The 18570-nt window shown below is 46.1% G+C and overlaps 2 protein-coding genes across 3 annotated transcripts; one reads left to right on the top strand and one right to left on the bottom strand.

The window, feature by feature from the left end:
- Positions 1 to 10662: 10662 nt before the first annotated feature.
- prlhr2b (prolactin releasing hormone receptor 2b) lies at positions 10663 to 12660 on the top strand. Its single transcript, XM_018734417.1, has 2 exons — positions 10663 to 11114; positions 12006 to 12660. Exons 1-2 carry the CDS (start codon positions 10663 to 10665, stop codon positions 12658 to 12660), a joined length of 1107 nt encoding a protein of 368 aa, XP_018589933.1.
- A 1324-nt stretch (positions 12661 to 13984) lies between these two features.
- On the bottom strand, positions 13985 to 17803 carry brf2 (BRF2 general transcription factor IIIB subunit). 2 transcript variants are annotated; one of them, XM_018734416.1, is made up of 5 exons: positions 17727 to 17803; positions 16722 to 16914; positions 16262 to 16321; positions 15858 to 16179; positions 13985 to 15595 (listed from the first exon to the last, which is right to left on the bottom strand). In XM_018734416.1, exons 2-5 carry the CDS (start codon positions 16888 to 16890, stop codon positions 14602 to 14604), a joined length of 1545 nt encoding a protein of 514 aa, XP_018589932.1. In that variant the 5' UTR covers positions 16891 to 16914; positions 17727 to 17803; the 3' UTR covers positions 13985 to 14601. The 2 variants fall into 2 exon arrangements, with proteins under 2 accessions (XP_018589932.1, XP_018589929.1); XM_018734413.1 differs by having other exon boundaries at positions 16722 to 16918; positions 17727 to 17800.
- Positions 17804 to 18570: the final 767 nt, after the last annotated feature.

Raw genomic sequence — 18570 nt, 5'->3', positions numbered from 1 at the left:
TGTGTTTCCAGTTATGGTCTGGGCTCTGACTGGACTGGTGACCATAAGGGATACAGAAGTTAAAAGAAGGGCAGGGAATTGTTAGAGAAGCAGTACATCTTGGGTAGTGATGGGACAAGAGAAGGTTACAGGAAGAGTTTGGAAAAGGACTGAGAAGGGACACAGAGAGGGGAGACAAGCAGCTCAGGGGCCCTTTTGTACTTATTGTGACCATGTTGTGTACAATTCTCACACATCCTATTTGATATAATTCAATTATTATTCATCATTTAGCCTTATTTTTTTCCTCTGTTCAACTTCAACAAGTTTATTCAACTTGGTAGCACCATAAAACTTGATTACACAGATAAATATAAAGACTCAAAGAGCAGTTCCCTGTGAAGCCTTTGCATCAAGTCTGTCTGCTACACGTGTGTCCAGTCTTCTGTGCAATGCATGGACACTCTTCTGCTTTTTGATGTCTTACATCAGCAGGGAGTATTGATTAAAGGTTAGAGATATTTGTTTTTTTTTTTTTTGTTTTATTCTGAAAAGATGAGATTCCCTCTCCCTCTTCATTCATATGCAGGAAGGTCACAGCAATACAATTTTTAATACAATTTTCCACAGTTCTTGTCACAGCAGATTCATTGAGCGCTCATTCAGTGAGCGCTGACATATTAAATATTACTTATTTCACATGTCATTACAATCATGGTTGGGTATACTTCAGTCCACTTATACAGCAACCAGTTTATATATACATTAGTTAAAAATAAATTTGCAGGGAGGCCATTCAAGTTGCGAATCGTGCTCTCCATCTTGTGCACCCTGAGCGGTTTTGTTCTCTTAAGGTTCAGTGTTTCATTTTGGGCCGGTCCAGATGATCAATGCAGTTCACCTTTTCTGTTGCACACCAAACAAGAAAAAAAACTGAGAAAACAGATGAGGAAGAAATGGAAATGAGGAAAATGTCTCTACAGGGAACGGTGGAGATGAGCTCCATCAATGTTCCCTAAAAGATCAAAGCAGCAATATATATGGAGGGATGCTATAATAATAATAATAATAATAATAATAATAATAATAATAATAAATGGAGACTGAATTACAATGATGTAGAGCATAGAACTTGGAGGTTATCAGGATTCATCTATCCTGCATTTTATACACCTACTCGAGTGGTGAACATCGGTGCATCAAGTGGAAAGTAACAAATTAGGTTTACTTAAGAATCACATGTCAGCAGTCATGTCTCTTTCTTTTAATGTAATGCACAAATTGTATTTTCGCTGAGATGTACGTCGCTTTGGAGAAAAGCATCTGCTAAATGAATAAATGTAAATGTAATGTAAACATAACTAGTACAATCTCCCATAACCTTTGACAAAACCTAAACCTAAATGCATACAACAGCTCTAGCTGAGAATGACACTTGAATTATTATTTTCCATCAAACTGCGCAATACACCCAGCAATAACTCAAAAGGTGCTATTGGGCAGCAGTGAGGACACAGCTGGTTTGGGTTATAAAGTTTTATAGTGATTTTTATTACTGACAACCTGAAGCAATTAGTGTAACAGTTACCAAAAGAATGAACTAAATATAAGTTCTTTGTAAACCTGATTACTTTCAGGTAGCTCGGTCAGATCACAAATCAAGGTTTTTCTTGCAAGAATCTAAATAAGAGATGTGGTCCCTTTAAGGTCAAAAAAATTAATGGAAAAAATGTTTAAAAAGAAAAACACATAAATCCTAACCAAACCAAAACTCACAACTATTATAGGCTGATGATCTCTACAACTCTGGATGCCCCACTTCCAAAATCCTAACCATAATCCTAATACTCATGCCAATCCCAATCCCTAATTCATAAACTCAAGAGACAATCCCAGTGTCCTTTATCCTGTTCTAGATCCTCTGATTAACAGTCTTACGTGTTCTGTTTGATTGCATCTTCAACTGTCCGCCGCTGATCTCCATTACAATGAATTTGCCTGTGGTTTCCTAACGGACAGCTGGTAGTGTAATGCTTAGAGCTACTGCCTTTGGCTTGAAAGGTTGGAGGGTCAATCCTACCTCTGGCTGTAGTATCTTTGTGCAAGGTACTTACCCTTCATTGCTCCAATAAAATTACCCATCTGAATAAAGGGGTAAATTATGAACTTAACACTATAAGTCACTTTGGAGAAAAGTGTCAAATAAATGTATGCTGTCTGTAGAATCCCTCCCCCTAACAGCTCCTTTTCCCACCAGGCTAAAAAATTCTTTCTTCTAATGTTTGTGCCTTCTGATAAAGATGAAGAACTAAAACCAATGATCATGTCATGTTAAAAAATAATCTGCAGCATGAATTCCTCACCCTAAACAGTTTGATCTGTGCTGCATGCTAGAATGAAAGTAGAGCCTGTCGGCCCCTCACCGCACATTTGTGACTCATCCTTAATGTGTTCTTTGTCATAAATCTGCAAGTGATTTTTAAAAAAGAACATTAAGGCCCACCTTCTTTTGAACTGTGCGTTGACTGCTGACAATGTCGATAATTAAAATGAAGCCTTTTCCAATGCTGGTGTTGCTTTTTACCATGCAATTGCTTGGAGACATTTAATTTTCAGTGAAATTCTGACAATAAAATCTTGCTCTGGGAGAGAACTTGTGTAACTCTTGTACGCTCTCAGAACAACGTGTTTGCATTCTGTTGCTATGGCAGTGAGTTTTGTCAAACACATAAATAAGCACCTTATTCATTTCCATCCCTTATACTCTTTGATGGGTGTTCTGCCCGCAGATTTGTTTAGTTCATGTGATTAATTGCTTTGTTGAGCGGAACCTTTATTTCCGTAAGTTATACACAATTTGTGCACGTGAGCTATTTTCATGATGCACTACGGTACTGGGTGTGCACAACACGCAGGGAGAACAGTACAGTGAAAAGTTATGCCAGCGGTGGGTGCAAGGAAAAAATACAAGAACGCAAGCATGCAGCGTCCATCTTCACCCAACTCTTCAGTCCATGCAGCATCAAGAGCGAGCTCTAAACGCTCATCTTCTTCCAAGTCATCTATCATGGAGGCTGCTGCCAAGGCTAGAGCCTCAGCTGAAGCAGCTCTTACCAAGGTGGCTTATGCTAAAAGACAGCTAGAAATAAAAAAGCAGAGAGCTAGGCTAGATCTAGAATTAGAAGCATTGGAGATTGACAAGGAAGCGGAAGCTGCGCGAGTAAACGCTGAAATCTTAGAAGAAGCTGTAGCTATGGAAAATGGTGACATGCAAAGTGTGAGGAGCGCTGTCTCGCCACAAGTGATTCAGCAGTGCACGGAAGAATATGTGCGGTGCCGGTCACAGGTCAGTACTCAGACTCCTGCTTTATCGCATCACGATGAAATCCGGCACGCTGCGAACAATGATACTCGGCAAACAACACCTGTAGCTGCAGAGGAGAAGCCTCCGCTCAATCTCTTCAGACCCTCAGCAAATCAGCACGCATGTGCAACTGAACGCATACTTACTTCACGACCATCGGATTACCCACACAGAGAACATGGTCAGCATCCTTCTCATGCTAACACTCCAACCATGTTAGACTTTGCCAAGTTCCTAGCACGCAGAGAATTAGTGACCACTGGTCTCTCCAAATTCGATGACACGCCAGAGAACTTCAGAGCATGGCAGTCCTCATTCCTCAACGTGACACAGGGCTTGGGGCTCACATATAGTGAAGAGTTGGACCTCCTCGTGAAATGGCTGGGTAAAGAGTCATCTGAGCATGTGAAAAGGATCCGTGCTGTTTATGTTACTGACCCCAGAGCTGCCCTCCATCTGTCCTGGGAAAGACTTCAGGAATGCTATGCTACACCAGAAATAGTGGAAAATGCCCTATTTAAAAGATTGGATAGCTTCCCCCGCTTGTCGGCTAAGGACAACACAAAACTGAGAGAGCTCAGCGATCTTCTCATGGAGCTGCTCGCAGCTAAAAATGATGGCTATCTTCCTGGCCTGGCCTACCTCAATAGTCCTCGTGGGATAAAGCCCATAGTGGAAAAGTTGCCTCCAGCCCTGCAGGACAAATGGCTCTTCACCGGCTCACTATACAAGGAACAGCACAGAGTAACTTTTCCTCCTTTTTCATTTTTTGTTGACTTTGTCTATGACCAGGCTAAGGCCAGAAATGACCCAAGTTTCATCTTGTCTGGCAGCGGTCAGTCTTACAACAGAGGTGAGAGAACTCAATCAAAGCACAGCGGATTCAAAACTGCTATATCTGTGCAAAAGACAGACGTGTCTGCCACAGTTGACACAGACTCCACAAGCACTACAGAGGCTGAGAGAAGAGACAATGATCTAGCCCGATACTGTCCTGTGCACAAGAAAACTCATCCTTTGGAAAAATGTAGGTTATTCAGAATGAAACATTGCAGGAACGAAAAAGCATCCTAAAGGAACACAAACGCTGTTTTAAGTGCTGCTCTCCAAGGCACCAGGCCAAGGTGCCATGCCCACACCTTCGGGCCAACACGGAACACCTGGGACGCAACGCAGACTGCAGCATAAAAGGCTACGTCGGACAACCAGCTGATGCGGAACCTTGATCTGCCTCCTCGTTAGTGACCTTCTCCAGCCATTTCCTGTTCCCGAACGCCTTCCCCGAACCCGTCCCTTGTTCCCCCGATCTACTGCCTCCTTCGGATCATCGACCTCTTGCCTGTACACTGACCTCGCCTTTTGGATCCTCCCTGTTACGACGTTCGCACCTCGAAGACCCTTTGCCCGTCCTCTGACCTCCTCTCTTGGATTTCCCCGAAGACACCACGATTACCGCTCTGCACTTGGGTCCGCCGCTTTCCTCAGACGCGACCATGACACAAAGATTGTCAAGCAACGTTGAAATGCGGCGAGTGTGAGAGCGAAAGACACTGCTCTGCAATGCACCCTCTCACCTCCCAACCTCCTGCTTCACTGACCACTCTAGAACCAGACGCAGAAGCACGAGGCAGTCCTCCACTCGAGGTGACATCACGATGCACCAAGGTCTGTGGAAAGGGCAGCCTCACGCAGTCCTGCTCAAAGGTGTGCCTGGTGCGTGTCTTCCCCCAGGGTCAACCGGAGCACTCCATCAAAATGTATGTCATCATTGACGATCAGAGTAACCGCTCACTGGCCCGCTCTGAATTTTTCACCTGTTCCGGGTTGAGAGCAACCTGTCACCATACCTGATGAAGACATGCGCAGGCACCACGGAGATGACTGGAAGAAAGGCGGTAGGCTTTCAAATTGAAGCAGTGAATGGAGGTGTGTGCATGGACCTTCCACCACTCATTGAGTGCAATGAGATAATGACCAATAGATCTGAGATTCCAACTCCAGAGGTCGCTCTCGCGCACGCTCACCTAATGCACATTGCTCCCCACATTCCCAAGCTAGATCCTGACGCACAGATGATGATCCTGCTAGGGAGAGACATGATACCTGTGCACAAGGTGTGAGAGCAACTCAATGGACCGCATAATGCACCCTTTGCTCAGCGTCTAGACTTAGGCTGGGTAATTGTAGGTGACGTGTGTATTGACAGTGCTCATAAACCAACTCTGAGTGTCTTCAGAACCCACATCCTACAGAACGGACGCCCGTCTCTCCTCACTCCTTGCCATAACAGCATCAGGGTAAAGGAAAAACCGTGCTACGGCAGGGAGCGCATGTATGGTCTCCCTACATCCACGTCAAAACCTGTGCAACCTGAAGACAAGCTCGGGCTTATGGTCTTTCAGCGTACAGACAATGACAACAAGTGTGCCATGTCCTTCGAGGATGAGGTCTTTCTAAAGATTATGGAGAAAGAAGTCCATCAGAATGAAAAGAACAATTGGGTAGCTCCCTTACTGTTCAAGTCACCTCGTCCCCCACTCCCGAACAACAGAGAGCAAGCACTGTCCCCCCTCAGGTCTTTAAGACGCACTCTGAGCAAAAACGCGGAGATGAAGCAGCAGTTTTCCTTCTTCATGGAAAGCTCTTCGAGAACAAACATGCAGAGAAGGCACCGCCCATCCATGAGAAGCAAGAATGTTGGTACCTGCCCATTTTCGGGGTGTACCATCCGCAGAAGCCAGGGCAGATACGAGTCGTGTTTGACTCAAGCGCCCAACAACACGGTGTCTCCCTCAACTCAGTGCTGCTTACAGGCCTCGATCTGAACAATACTCTCCTGGGTGTGCTGTTACGGTTTAGGAAGGATCTCATCGCAGTCACTGCTGATATCCAACAGATGTTTTATGGATTCCTGGTGAAGCACGACCACAGAGACTACCTGAGATTCCTGTAGCATAAAGACAATGACCTATCCAAAGAGATAGAAGAATATCGCATGCGAGTGCATGTTTTTGGCAATAGCCCATCCCCGGCGGTTGCTATCTACGGTCTGCGGCGAGCTGCTCAGAAAGGAGAACCAAAGTATGGAGCTGACACAAGGCACTTTGTTGAAAGACACTTCTACGTGGACGATGGGCTCATATCCCTTCCTACGGAGTCTTCAGCTATAGACCTACTGAAGCGTACTTGTGCATCACTTGCAGAGTCTAACCTGAAGCTGCACAAAATCGCATCAAACAGTGTCACTGTGATGAAAGCCTTCAAACCAGAAGAACTGGCCTCAGACATCCAAGACCTGGGTCTAGATGATGAGACTCTGCCTGCCCAAAGGAGCCTAGGCCTATGCTGGGACATCAGCACAGATATGTTCACCTTTAAAGTAGCTGTCACTGACAAGCCTTACACCCGTCGTGGGGTGCCATCAGTCGTCAACAGCATCTTTGACCCCTTGGGTCTGGCAGCACCAGTGACGATCAAAGGCAGATTGCTGTTGCTGGAGCTGTCCAGTGGAGTTCAGGATTGGGATGCTCCTCTGCCAGATGAAAAGATGAGCAAATGGGAAGTGTGGAAATCGTCACTCGAGGAGCTAAGCAGCCTCCACGTGCCTCGTTGCTATATACCCAAGTCACTCTCAAGACCTATGTACACGGAACTGTGTCTTTTTTCCGATGCCTCAAACTGGGCCATAGGGGCAGTAGCTTATCTAAGAGCTGTCACTGAAGATGGCCGTTGTGAAGCTGGATTTGTCCTGGGAAAGGCAAAACTATCACCGCAGCCGGAGCCCACAATCCCACACCTTGAGCTTTGGGGAGCCGTCCTGGCAGTTGAGATAGCAGAGCTGATCTTAGACGAACTGGACCACAAGCCGGACGCTGTACAATTCTACTGCGACAGCAGGGTGGTCCTCGGATACATCTGTAATGACTCAAAGCGATTCGTTGTCTACGTACACAATCGTGTGCATCGCATACGCCAGACAACGTCCCCTGAGCAGTGGCATTACGTCCCTTCAGAAGAGAACCCAGCCGACTCTTCCACCAGATCTGTGGCTGCATCACAGCTCATGAACACAATGTGGTTCAAGGGACCTGACTTCCTCTATAAGCCTCCAAAGCCAGAGAAGCATGAGCACTTTGAACTGATAGACCCTGAAATGGACGTGGACGTCAGACCGCAAGTAACGGCTGTCGCTACTCACATTGAAGCTAAGCGACTTGGCTCTGAAAGATTCCAGCATTTTTCCACATGGAACTCCTTGTTGAGAGCTGTTTCCCTCTTGATACATCAGGCACGTTTCCACAAGTCAGGCTCCACTGACACATCGCAGCACATGTGTAAAGGATGGGATCAATGTAGCAGGCCTCGCACTCCTGGAGAACTCGAAGCAGCCAGGAGGCTCATACTAGAGTCTGTTCAAAGAGACACATATCCGAACGAATATGTTGCTCTTCAAGCAAACACAGAAGTCCCTAATTCAAGTCCAATCCTGACCCTTGGCCTCTACATCAGTGATGGCCTCCTCAGGGTCGGAGGGCGTCTCAGACATGCTTCCCTTGAATCAGAGGTAAAAAACCCAATCATCCTCTCAAAGAATAGCCATGTTACCAAGCTGCTTGTGAAACACCATCACATGGAAGTGAAACACCAGGGGCGTCAGTTCACAGAAGGGGCCATCAGAGCGGCTGGACTGTGGATTGTTGCTGGCAGGAGGCTGGTGAGTTCTATCCTTCATCGCTGTGTAATATGCCGAAAGCTCAGGGGGAAGGTAGAAGTGCAAAAGATGGCTGACCTCCCTCCAGAGCGGCTGAACATATTTGGACCATGGTCGGTGGTCACTCGACGCACTCGTGGAGGTGCAGCGCAAAGCAAAAGGTGGGCCATTCTGTTCACATGTATGAGTACCAGGGGAGTCCACATCGAAGTTATAGAGTCTATGGATGCCACCAGCTGTATCAATGCATTGTGGAGATTCTTTGCAGTTAGAGGCCCCGCAGAGCAGCTTAGGTCAGACAGGGGGACTAACTTCATCACTGCCAGTGCGAAACTGGGCATGGGGTGTCTTGATGAGAGGCAGACCAGCATCCTGAAGTATCTCCACAGCAACGGCTGCACATGGAAGTTCAATCCCCCACACGCCTCCCACATGGGAGGAGTGTGGGATCGTATGATTGGGGTGACACGCAGAATATTAGACTCTATGCTTTTACAAAACAAACGCACTCACCTGACACATGAGGTTCTGTGTACTCTGATGGCAGAGACCTCAGCAATAATCAACGCAAGGCCGCTGGTCCCCATCTCATCGGATCCCTCCTCACCAATTCTGCTATCCCCTGCCATGCTCCTAACTCAAAAGCCAGGCCTACATGCTCCACCAGGAGTCTTCACTGGAAAAGATCTCCTGAAAGGCCAGTGGAGACAAGTGCAAGCGCTTGCGAATGAATTCTGGAGCCGTTGGAGAAATGAATACCTAAGCACTCTCCATTCAAGACGCGAGTGGCACAGAACGCATCGGAACCTGGAACCTGGGGACATTGTGCTGTTACACCAAAGTCAAGCGCCTAGGAATGAGTGGCCAATGGCTCTGGTCACGTCAACCTCTCCAAGCAGCGATGGAAAGGTCCGCACAGTTGAAGTGCGGACATCATCTCAGGGCACCTCGAAGACTTACCTGCGGCCCATCTCCGACGTCGTCCTTCTGCTGGAAAATGACTGGGAAGAACGGGATTGAAAGGGACAGAGAGAAAACAGCTTAAATTTAGTGGCATTAGTCATGCCAGACGGGGAGTGTTCTGCCTGCAGATTTGTTTAGTTCATGTGATTAATTGCTTTGTTGAGCGGAAACTTTATTTCCATAAGTTAATACGCAATTTGTGCACGTGCACTATTTCCATGATGCACTACTGTCGGGATAGGCATAGTGGAAGCGTCTTGAGTTCTGTGTGCTTTTCCTACGCCCGTGGAAGCAATAACTGTAAGTTGTGAAGTTCTTGCAGACATTGGCTAAAATGTTTACGTGCTTTTAAGTTTGACCTTTGTAATATAAACTCCGTTTATTCAGCCGTAACTCCACGTTACTGTCCTTGTAAAACGCCGCGTGTGTGAGTTCGCGCTGTGTCATGCTAAGTGCGCTATCGGCAAACGATTTAACTGGTTATTTATAACGATTGTTGTAATTAGGTTGCGGGGTGCGGTGGCGCAGTGGGTTGGACCGCAGTCCTGCTCTCCAGTGGGTCTGGGGTTCGAGTCCCGCTTGGGGTGCCTTGCGACGGACTGGCGTCCCGTCCTGGGTGTGTCCCCTCCCCCTCTGGCCTTACGCCCTGTGTTACCGGGTAGGCTCCGTGACCCCGTATGGGACAAGCGGTTCTGAAAATGTGTGTGTGTGTGTGTGTGTGTGTGTTGTAATTAGACTAAGTTTCTTTTACTGTTTCTGTTTATTATAGGTTCACTCGCATTTTCATATTTGGAGACAATAAAGGAGCAAGACGCTCATAATCCTGGCTTGTGAGAATCGAGTTTGGCTTGCTGTTGAACTGCGTTAACGTACTGGGTGTGCACAACACGCAGGGAGAACAGTACAATGGGTGTTTTTATTATCTAGTTGTTACATGTTTACTAATTTTGCTGTGTTCCCCATTGATATCTGTGGATATTTCCTGCAGTTTGGGATTTTACTGCCATTTCCTTTTCTTGTGCAGTCTGGTCTATCTATTGCCCTGCTGAAAAATGATGGGCTCCCTCTACAAAATATTGAATGGTGTCCTTCCCTTTGAAGAGCAAGTACTTGGCTTTCACTATGGAGACACATTGGTCTCTGCTGCAATTTTTATGTGCATGAATTTTTTTATGGCAGCTGCATTTTTTCGCAGCACTTTGATCATTACAGGCACTGCCAAAATAGAACAATGAATTACAGCATGTTAATTACAGTTCTGCACCAAGATATGACCATCTGGGTTAATTTGACTTTATGGAATTTCCTTTAGTAGCCCTATTTTTGGCTTATGCAGCAGTTCTCCATATTTACGAGGACAAGATTATAATCAATATAATCTCAGTAATGATGCTGCTGTTTGGACAGTCCAAACCCTGCCCTCTTGTTCACTGTGTGTGAATTCATTTACATTGTGACAAATGTTGTAACAAGTAATTTTGTCCATTTTAATGGGATAGCATAAAAGACTGTCACTTTTGGGGTTTAGGAACACATAAGAATTTTTACTTGTGATGATGATCAAAATTGGAGCATACCTCTATAGTCACATCTACCTGTTTTGACAGACCTCCCAAGCTGAGTAAATCTGTTCTGACTGGCCGGGATGGAGGGCAGTGGCTGGACAGCAGAGCTGACGCCCCCTTCGGGCACAGGAGATGAAGGGAACATCAGTGAGCCAGCCTTTGAGGTGTTAGTCCACAACATCTCCTCGGACCGCAGCCTGCCGTTTGCTGGTGTGAAGCTCCTGCAATCCTTCAAGGGCCTTATCATCCCGTGTTATGCCCTTGTGGTCCTGGTGGCTGTGCTGGGGAACTACCTACTGCTTCACGTCATCTGTTGTGCGCGTAAAATGCATAATGTCACCAACTTCTTCATTGGCAACCTGGCCTTCTCTGACATGCTGATGTGTGCTACCTGCGTACCCTTCACGCTAGCCTATGCCTTCAACCCTCGTGGATGGGTCTTCGGCCGCTTCGCCTGCTACCTGGTGTTCCTCATTCAGCCTGTCACTGTCTACGTGTCTGTATTCACGCTGACCGCCATTGCCATCGACAGGTAGGTTCATACCCTGAGGAGCAGCCTGGCTTTTTTGTGTGCTTTGAAAATGCAGATTCTTCCCTTAAGAAAATATGTGTTATGTATTGCTAAGAAATGGTCAAGGTACATATTTTCAAGTTTAAACTATTTTGATTCTTCTGTTGATTTTCAAAGGGGGGCACGGTGGTGCAGTGGGTTTGGCCAGGTCCTGCTCTCTGGTAGGTCTGGGGTTCGAGTCCTGCTTGGGGTACCTTGTGACGGACTGGTGTCCTGTCCTGGGTGTGTCCCCTCCCCCTCCAGCCTTATGCCCTGTGTTGCCAGGTTAGGCTCACCGCGACCCCACTCAGGACAAGCAGCTTCAGCCAGTGTATGTGTTGATTTAAAAAAAAAAATTATATTTACTTAAAATATATAGAAATATATATACACACACACACACACACACACACACACACACACATTTTCAGAACCGCTTGTCCCATACAGGGTCACGGGGAACCGGAGCCTACCCGGCAACACAGCGCGTAAGGCCAGAGGGGGAGGGGACACACCCAGGACGGGACGCCAGTCCGTCGCAAGGCACCCCAAGCGGGACTTGAACCCCAGACCCACCAGAGAGGAGGACTGTGGTCCAACCCACTGCGCCACCGCACCCCCGCCACATTTATATATAATATACAAAAAATTATATATTTTTAATTATATTTATTGTGTGATTGTTTGCTGCACATGCCAACCCCACCCAGGGCAGAGAGACAAGGAATTAAGGGACTTATTGTTGGTGCCTTTGGATTTATTACTAATTTCTGGCTCCCTGCTATTGAATCTAGGGGTGTTGAGTGGAATAAAATGGAAGGATTAAATACGATTAACTATGATTTTTCCCTCCATTCTCCCTGACACATACAGGTACTATGCCACGGTGCACCCACTGAAGAAGCGCATCTCGGTGCCTGTCTGTGCCTACGTCCTGATGGCCATCTGGCTGCTTTCGTGTGGCCTGGTGGTACCCGCCGTCGCCCACACCTACCACGTAGACTTTCGCCAGGAGGGCTTCACCATCTGCGAAGAGTTCTGGATGGGTCAGGAGCGCGAGCGGCTGGCCTACGCCTACAGCACACTACTCATCACATATGTGTTGCCGCTCTCTGCGCTCTGCACCTCCTACCTGTGCATCTCCGTGAAGCTGCGCAGCTGTGTGGTGCCGGGCCACCACATCCAGAGTCAGGCACAGGCGCACCGGGCACGCAAACGGCGCCTCTTTCGCCTAGTGGTGCTGCTTGTAGCAGCCTTCGGTGTGTGCTGGCTGCCCATCCATGTGTTCAACGTGCTGCGCGACGTTGATATTCGCCTCATCGACAAGCGCTACTTCCTGGTTGTGCAGCTGCTGTGCCACCTGTGTGCCATGAGTTCGTCCTGCTGCAATCCCTTCCTGTATGCTTGGCTGCACGATCGCTTCCGGGCCGAGCTGCGCCGCATGTTTGCATACCACCTCCGGCGACACCGCCGTGTGAATGTGCCCGCACCCGCCCTCCGTTGCGCCACTGCCAGCGTGGTGCTCTGACCCCTGCTGGATGAAGCCAAGTAACGGGGGTGGGGAAAGCAAAGGGGTCAGGGTCTTCTGAGTGCTACCAAATTGGGATATTCTAGCTAAGAAACCATTTAATACATTACAGGGCTTGCACGGGGCAGACAATTCAGCATCCCCAAGGGGCACAAGAAGAAGCTATTGTGAATTGCTGTGAATGGAACTGCTCAATCCCTCCATAGGCCTGAACATAACAGTGGGAAAGGAGCACAGTATCCTCACTATGCAAACAAAGTGAGCTACAGAGCACTTCATTACTGCTCATCCGCATTCTACCACTGCCCTGTCCATCAGAGACTGCGCTCTGGGTGTCCCTGAGTCACCTGCTGACATAACTGGTGCCTCCCACTGTGCCACAAACAGGGGAGGGGAATGGGAGCCACTGTGCATTCACGTTGCCTGTCCACTTCCCAAAAGTCATTCTGGTTTAATGACTGACCACCAGGCACCAGCAAAGGCCAACAAGCTGTCCCGATTTTCCTGTCTTTTTTTTTTTCTTTCTTTTTAACATGTAACATAGCTCATGGTCCCAGTCCAAACCTGTATTTCTGCGTGAAGTAAGTGCTTAGTATTTGGAAAACTTGTTAACACGTCAAAGGTGAAATTAGGTTATTTTGCAAACGCTCTAAGGGGAGGGAGGTAGTTAAATGGCACCGAAAAAAATTCTGGTACAGCTATAATTGAAACTCCACTTGAGAGTTTGTTTTTCAGTAATGGTTCATGACCCTGCCATGACAGAGCTCTGGATGAGTAGTTTCATTTCACCAAAGAGGCTGGGAGGGATGTACTAGTACAGTATCACGGGTTCAGGGTCATTGCCAACAAAAAACCATTAAACATTTATCAACATACTAATGCAAAAAAAAAAAAAAAAAAAACCCTTCATGAGCCACTATTTATCACATCACTATATTTCCAGTATTACTCTAGATTGATCACAGGCTCACAAAGTGGAACTATGTGAAAATCTGCAAGCACACCCTTTAGCTTTGTATCAGCTTATCCTGGGAGCTCAGTTTACAGTGCATATTTTTATTTATTTTCAAAAAAATGTCTGAATGCCCAGAAAGCAGATGGCATTTTTACACACACACACACACACACACACACACACACACACACACACACACACACACACAAGCTGACAACTCCAAAAAGCTTTGAAATGCAAATAAATCCATTTCAACTTAATGAAGACTATTGCGACTAACTCAAATGACTCAACCTTTCAGCTTGATCTTCAGCAAAACAAACATTTCCCACCAACACCTGAAACAAACAATACCACTGCAGCATTTTGTTGAAAATTTATAAAGTGACTGCTTATGACTTATGTAGCTTCAAAAGTTGGCTCTGTTGCTGCACATCTGTGTCACAGGCGTTCACTTCAAGGTGATCAAACATGATAGAAAGTTCACAGAGGCAACAACAGCCTTCCCACAGAAAGGTGTATGACTAACTCATCAGAACCAAAACACACATTCCAGGGCAGAACCAGACTCAAACAGTGGGAGTATGCAATTATCAGTCAACCATGGATTTACCAAAGCAGACCAGATTAATAATCACCGGTTAGCTCCAGGGTTCAAGTTTATAAACACAGGCCACCATTAGCCCATGAAGGAGACACATCTTCACCCAAATTAGACCATGTTAGAACATAATATTAAAGGCATTGGAGCCGAGAAGACATTTAAAATAAGAATTCACACTTCTCCAGATTGTGCTCCTCAGCAGTCCAGTGCATCCTGGTGAAATCAAAATTTCCAGATGAGTAGAGCATCTGCTGGTTCTTATTCAGACCTTTTTCCACACACTCAAATCAGTCATCTGTGTGATTAACAATAATGCAAAGTTTGATATCCATGCATCAAAAAAAAAAAACCAAAGCTGCTGTCAGATATGGCTATGACGTCACTAATTCTTGCATCTTAACTTTTTCTGCATCTCTGCAAACTCCTTCACTTCCTGAGGTGTGCGCAGGTAGCCCTCGATCTCGCTGTCTGAGATTTCCTCATCCCCAGTCACGTCTGGCCCCCTCTCCGTCGTTCTCGCCCTTTTCAGGGGATTCTTCATACAGGGTGGAACAAATACAAGCCTCTTCCACCAAAGCTCTGCTTCACTAGCCAAACTAGCCTTAGGTTCCTCTTCCAGTTGTGACACACAGGACAAGTCTGATAGGGGCAGGGCTTCAATGTGGGAGGCACTGCTACTTGACGGATATTTTGTCCTAGGGGTGTGGTCATTTGCCAGAACCTTGCTAGGACCATTGGGTGGTCTTTCAGTGCTAGACATGAAACCAGAGAGAGGTCTCTCAGGACAGGGAGTGGAGCCAGCAGGCAGACCTTCACTACTAGAGGTGTGGCCAGAGGGAGGGTTCTCAGTGTAGGAGGAGGGTCCAGTAGGCAGACCTAATGTGTTGGAGCTGCAGCCATCAGGAGGGTTCTCATTACCAGCAGGCAAAACATTACCAGCAGGGGCATTTTTTACAGCCAGCGATTCCTCGTGGGTCCGAAGGGCCAGTCGAAGCAGCGTGAGCCGGTACTTCAGGATATCCTCGACTATAGTAAACACATTCTGCGGCTCCACTTCCACACCCCGCTGCCAGGGTAGCTCCTTTCCCAGCTTGCACAGCACCTCCTTCAGCTCTGCCAAGCGCCTGTGAGCTGGCCCTGGTACCGACACCTTAGCCATCTTGCAGAAGCGGCCCAGCGAGAGACGCATGCGTGCGGAACATGGCTTCAGCGACAGCCATGCCAGGTAGACAGACGCCACCAGCACAGGCACTGGATGCCGCCCAGTGACCACCCACGTCTCCGAAGCCAGCTCCAATAGCTCTGCAGCACGCTCCACCAGTCTGCTGGGGTTCTCACAATACTCTTCTGGGACCTCTGACGGGCTGAGATGGTAACTGTGGACACACAAAGAAAAAAAGAATTCTCAGAAACAAACATTCTTACTTCAGAGTCAAAAAAAAAAAAAAAAAAAAAAAAAAAACTAATTATATTAAAGTTTTTAACCTCTAACCCCCAGCAGAGGGTACACATATTCAGGAAACTACCACACTCACAGCGCTGCACGATGAAATGTTGGTCTGTGCTAATTTACGAAAGTCAGAAGGTCCAGACCCTGAGAGGAGGTGATGGTTTCTTCCACTGTTCCTCTCAACCCACCTGCTGCAGTGTCCCTCGAGCAATTCAGAGATGCCCACCATGGACAACTCCACATTCAGGCACTTAACCAGGTCCTGGAAGACCGTGCCCATGAGGCACGAGTCGGCCTCCAGCAGTGAGGCCACTGTCCCCATGACAATTGGCCAGCCGTTCAGGCGACAGCTGAGTAATACGCTGCAGCCTGCCAGCAACTCCTTCTTGTGCTGGTGCACATACAAGAAGCTGGGGTGCTCATAGGCTTGTGAAAACAGACTCTCAGCCAGCTCTTCGACAACGGGTGAGAAGTGCAGGATGCGGCACAGGGCTCGCACCCGCTTTAGTCCTGTTGGAGGGAGGGCTATCAGTGATGTTTAATAATACTCATTTTATTTCTCTGGAAGGAAAATATTAAAAACATGCCTTACCTTTAATCTGGTTATAACAAGGCTGCTTGTCCACTGCTGTGCTTTTATAGTACTGGACATCTTCAGGAGGTGAAAACACAAAATACTTAAGGTAAAACGACTAATTTAACAATATCTTTACATACACCTGCTTCCCAACTTACGAACAAAAGTGGGATTGGAAGTCTGTTTGTTGATAAATTTAAACTCCATCCAAAAACTAAATCATTCAACCCACAGACATGCAACTTTCCTCATCTTGTTATTTATCATCAAGACCCAAGAACACCATACACAAGCAGTAAACACTGCAGAAGTGAGATGAATCAAAGAGACCCCACACTCCAGTTTTGGTGGTCTTTACAGCCAATAGTTGGCAGTACAGAGCACCAGTCTCATGCATGCAAACAAACTGCATACAGAGTAAATGCCAGTTAGATCTGGGGTTGACCCCCAGGGCTGGTGTCGCCCGGTTCCGTACTTGTGCCCTGATTCTCTTCAGTCCTATCAGTGGTCAGTCGGCCCTCAGCCAAGACAGAGCCACAGTCGGCACACACCCACTGCGGCTGAGAGTACAGGTCATCTTCCACCACGTTGGACGAGCCACATTCACGACACAACTGACCCACAGGCTGACCAGTCGCCATCATCGCCAGTGGGTAGTCGGCAGGTATCTACCTAACAGGTACAATGAATCAGTTTTTTAAAAGGATTACTGATCACAACTGACTGGTTACATAACTGAGGCCTTTATTGAAATAAAACAATAACTTTTAACCAATTTAAATAGCTCCATTTTACATACAAAATAGTACAAATTATCCAAAGCATCTTACAGCTGTTCACTGATGTGTACAGCTGGGTATTTATAGTTTTCATACAATAATAAATATACAGACATTATAGTTATCAAAATAAAAAAGGTAGCAGCAAAACTAACACTACAGTTCTACATTTACTTCATTTAAAAAAAAAAAAAAAAACTGCTAAAAAACAACTTGAAATCTGAATTAAACTTTTAAAACAGCAACTGAATATCTGTACCAATTCCCTGTCACTGCTATGGGGTGGTCAGCAGGTGGCATAGTGGTTAAAGCTGTCACTTTCCACTCAAGTCCCTCAGTAACTTCTGTGTATGTATATACATATAATATGATATATATGTCACAAATGATATATGTAATATATAAACTTCCTATAAGAAGCATTGACCCATGACCCATTTATGCAGTTGAGTGTGTGTGTGTATATACGCATAGCTGTAAAGATGGCTCCATTACAGTAAAGAAAGTTGAAGGTAAGATAAGATCTGAGATGTAGTGGAGTGAATTAATTACCGGGGGTAAAAAAAAAAAAATAATAATAAATCTAGTAAAAGAACTGATAACCCAGTATAAATTAAAAAAAAAAAAAAATCACTAAGTCACTTCGGAAAAAAACATCGGCAAAATGCTACCACGAGAATAAATAAATTAATCTATCTCACCCAGTTTCGTCAACTCCTCCTGTACTGTAACCAGCTGCGTTTCTACCGCGTAAACAGCAGACGACTAGCTTCCTCCGACCACCGTGTACCCATATTAAGGTCCGGGTGGACGAAAGAGCCCTACTGTTTGAAGTTCCGGGAGCTCGGTGTACCGCTATTGTAATCCGTGTGGTAACATAGCGGTTTAAGAACGAGTGAAACCACAACCTGCTTTAGCTAATTATATCAATTAATTATTAAATGATTAATATATTTAACTATGAGTTATATAATTATTTGTCCATTAGGTACTTTTTCTGAATATGAAGTGCAAGCATGAGCCATTATTTCTGCTGCAACAATACTAACGACCGCGTTACTGCGAGTTCGAGGGGGGAATGCGTTTATGTATATAGTTACGTTGTGGGTAAATTGTAAATAACGTGTTCAACCACTGGGGGGACTTCTGGGGAAAATGATGAGGTGACCGTGCTTGGGAATTGGAAGAAAAAGCCTTGGGGTGCTAAGGAGGCTGAGAAAGCTGCTTTTGTAGGTCCTTGAGGAAATTAGGTCTTTAGACTGAGAGTATTATTCTGTATGCCGGTGTTCAAACAAAACCTTGATTATGAATGTTGTCTGCACGAACCCCGCAAACCCAGAGCGCCGCGCGCCACAATACGTGCTGGCTTGTAGTAGCCGATAAATAGTTTTATTGATAAACAGAGTGAAAGTCGGTGGGTGAATGCTTTTGTTATGATATCAGTGATCGTTTTTAACATCATTTATAACTCATTTCACTGCGTAATAATAATAGGCCTAATCATCATCACCATTGCTGTCGTCTGTATGAACATCATGCAGTGAC

Source organism: Scleropages formosus, chromosome 6, assembly GCF_900964775.1.
Source record: "Scleropages formosus chromosome 6, fSclFor1.1, whole genome shotgun sequence".
Taxonomy (NCBI): Eukaryota; Metazoa; Chordata; class Actinopteri; order Osteoglossiformes; family Osteoglossidae; genus Scleropages; species Scleropages formosus.
This window is presented reverse-complemented; position numbering and strand designations above follow the sequence as displayed.

Coding starts and splice junctions, on each gene's coding strand:
- prlhr2b (XM_018734417.1), top strand. CDS start 10,663: ATGGAGGGCAGTGGCTGGACAGCAGAGCTGACGCCCCCTTCGGGCACA. Junction 11,115..12,005: donor ACCGCCATTGCCATCGACAG/GTAGGTTCATAC, acceptor TGACACATACAG/GTACTATGCCACGGTGCACC.
- brf2 (XM_018734416.1), bottom strand. CDS start 16,890: ATGATGGCGACTGGTCAGCCTGTGGGTCAGTTGTGTCGTGAATGTGGC. Junction 16,322..16,721: donor TGAAGAGAATCAGGGCACAA/GTACGGAACCGG, acceptor CACCTCCTGAAG/ATGTCCAGTACTATAAAAGC. Junction 15,596..15,857: donor CTCGAGGGACACTGCAGCAG/GTGGGTTGAGAG, acceptor GTGTGTCCACAG/TTACCATCTCAGCCCGTCAG.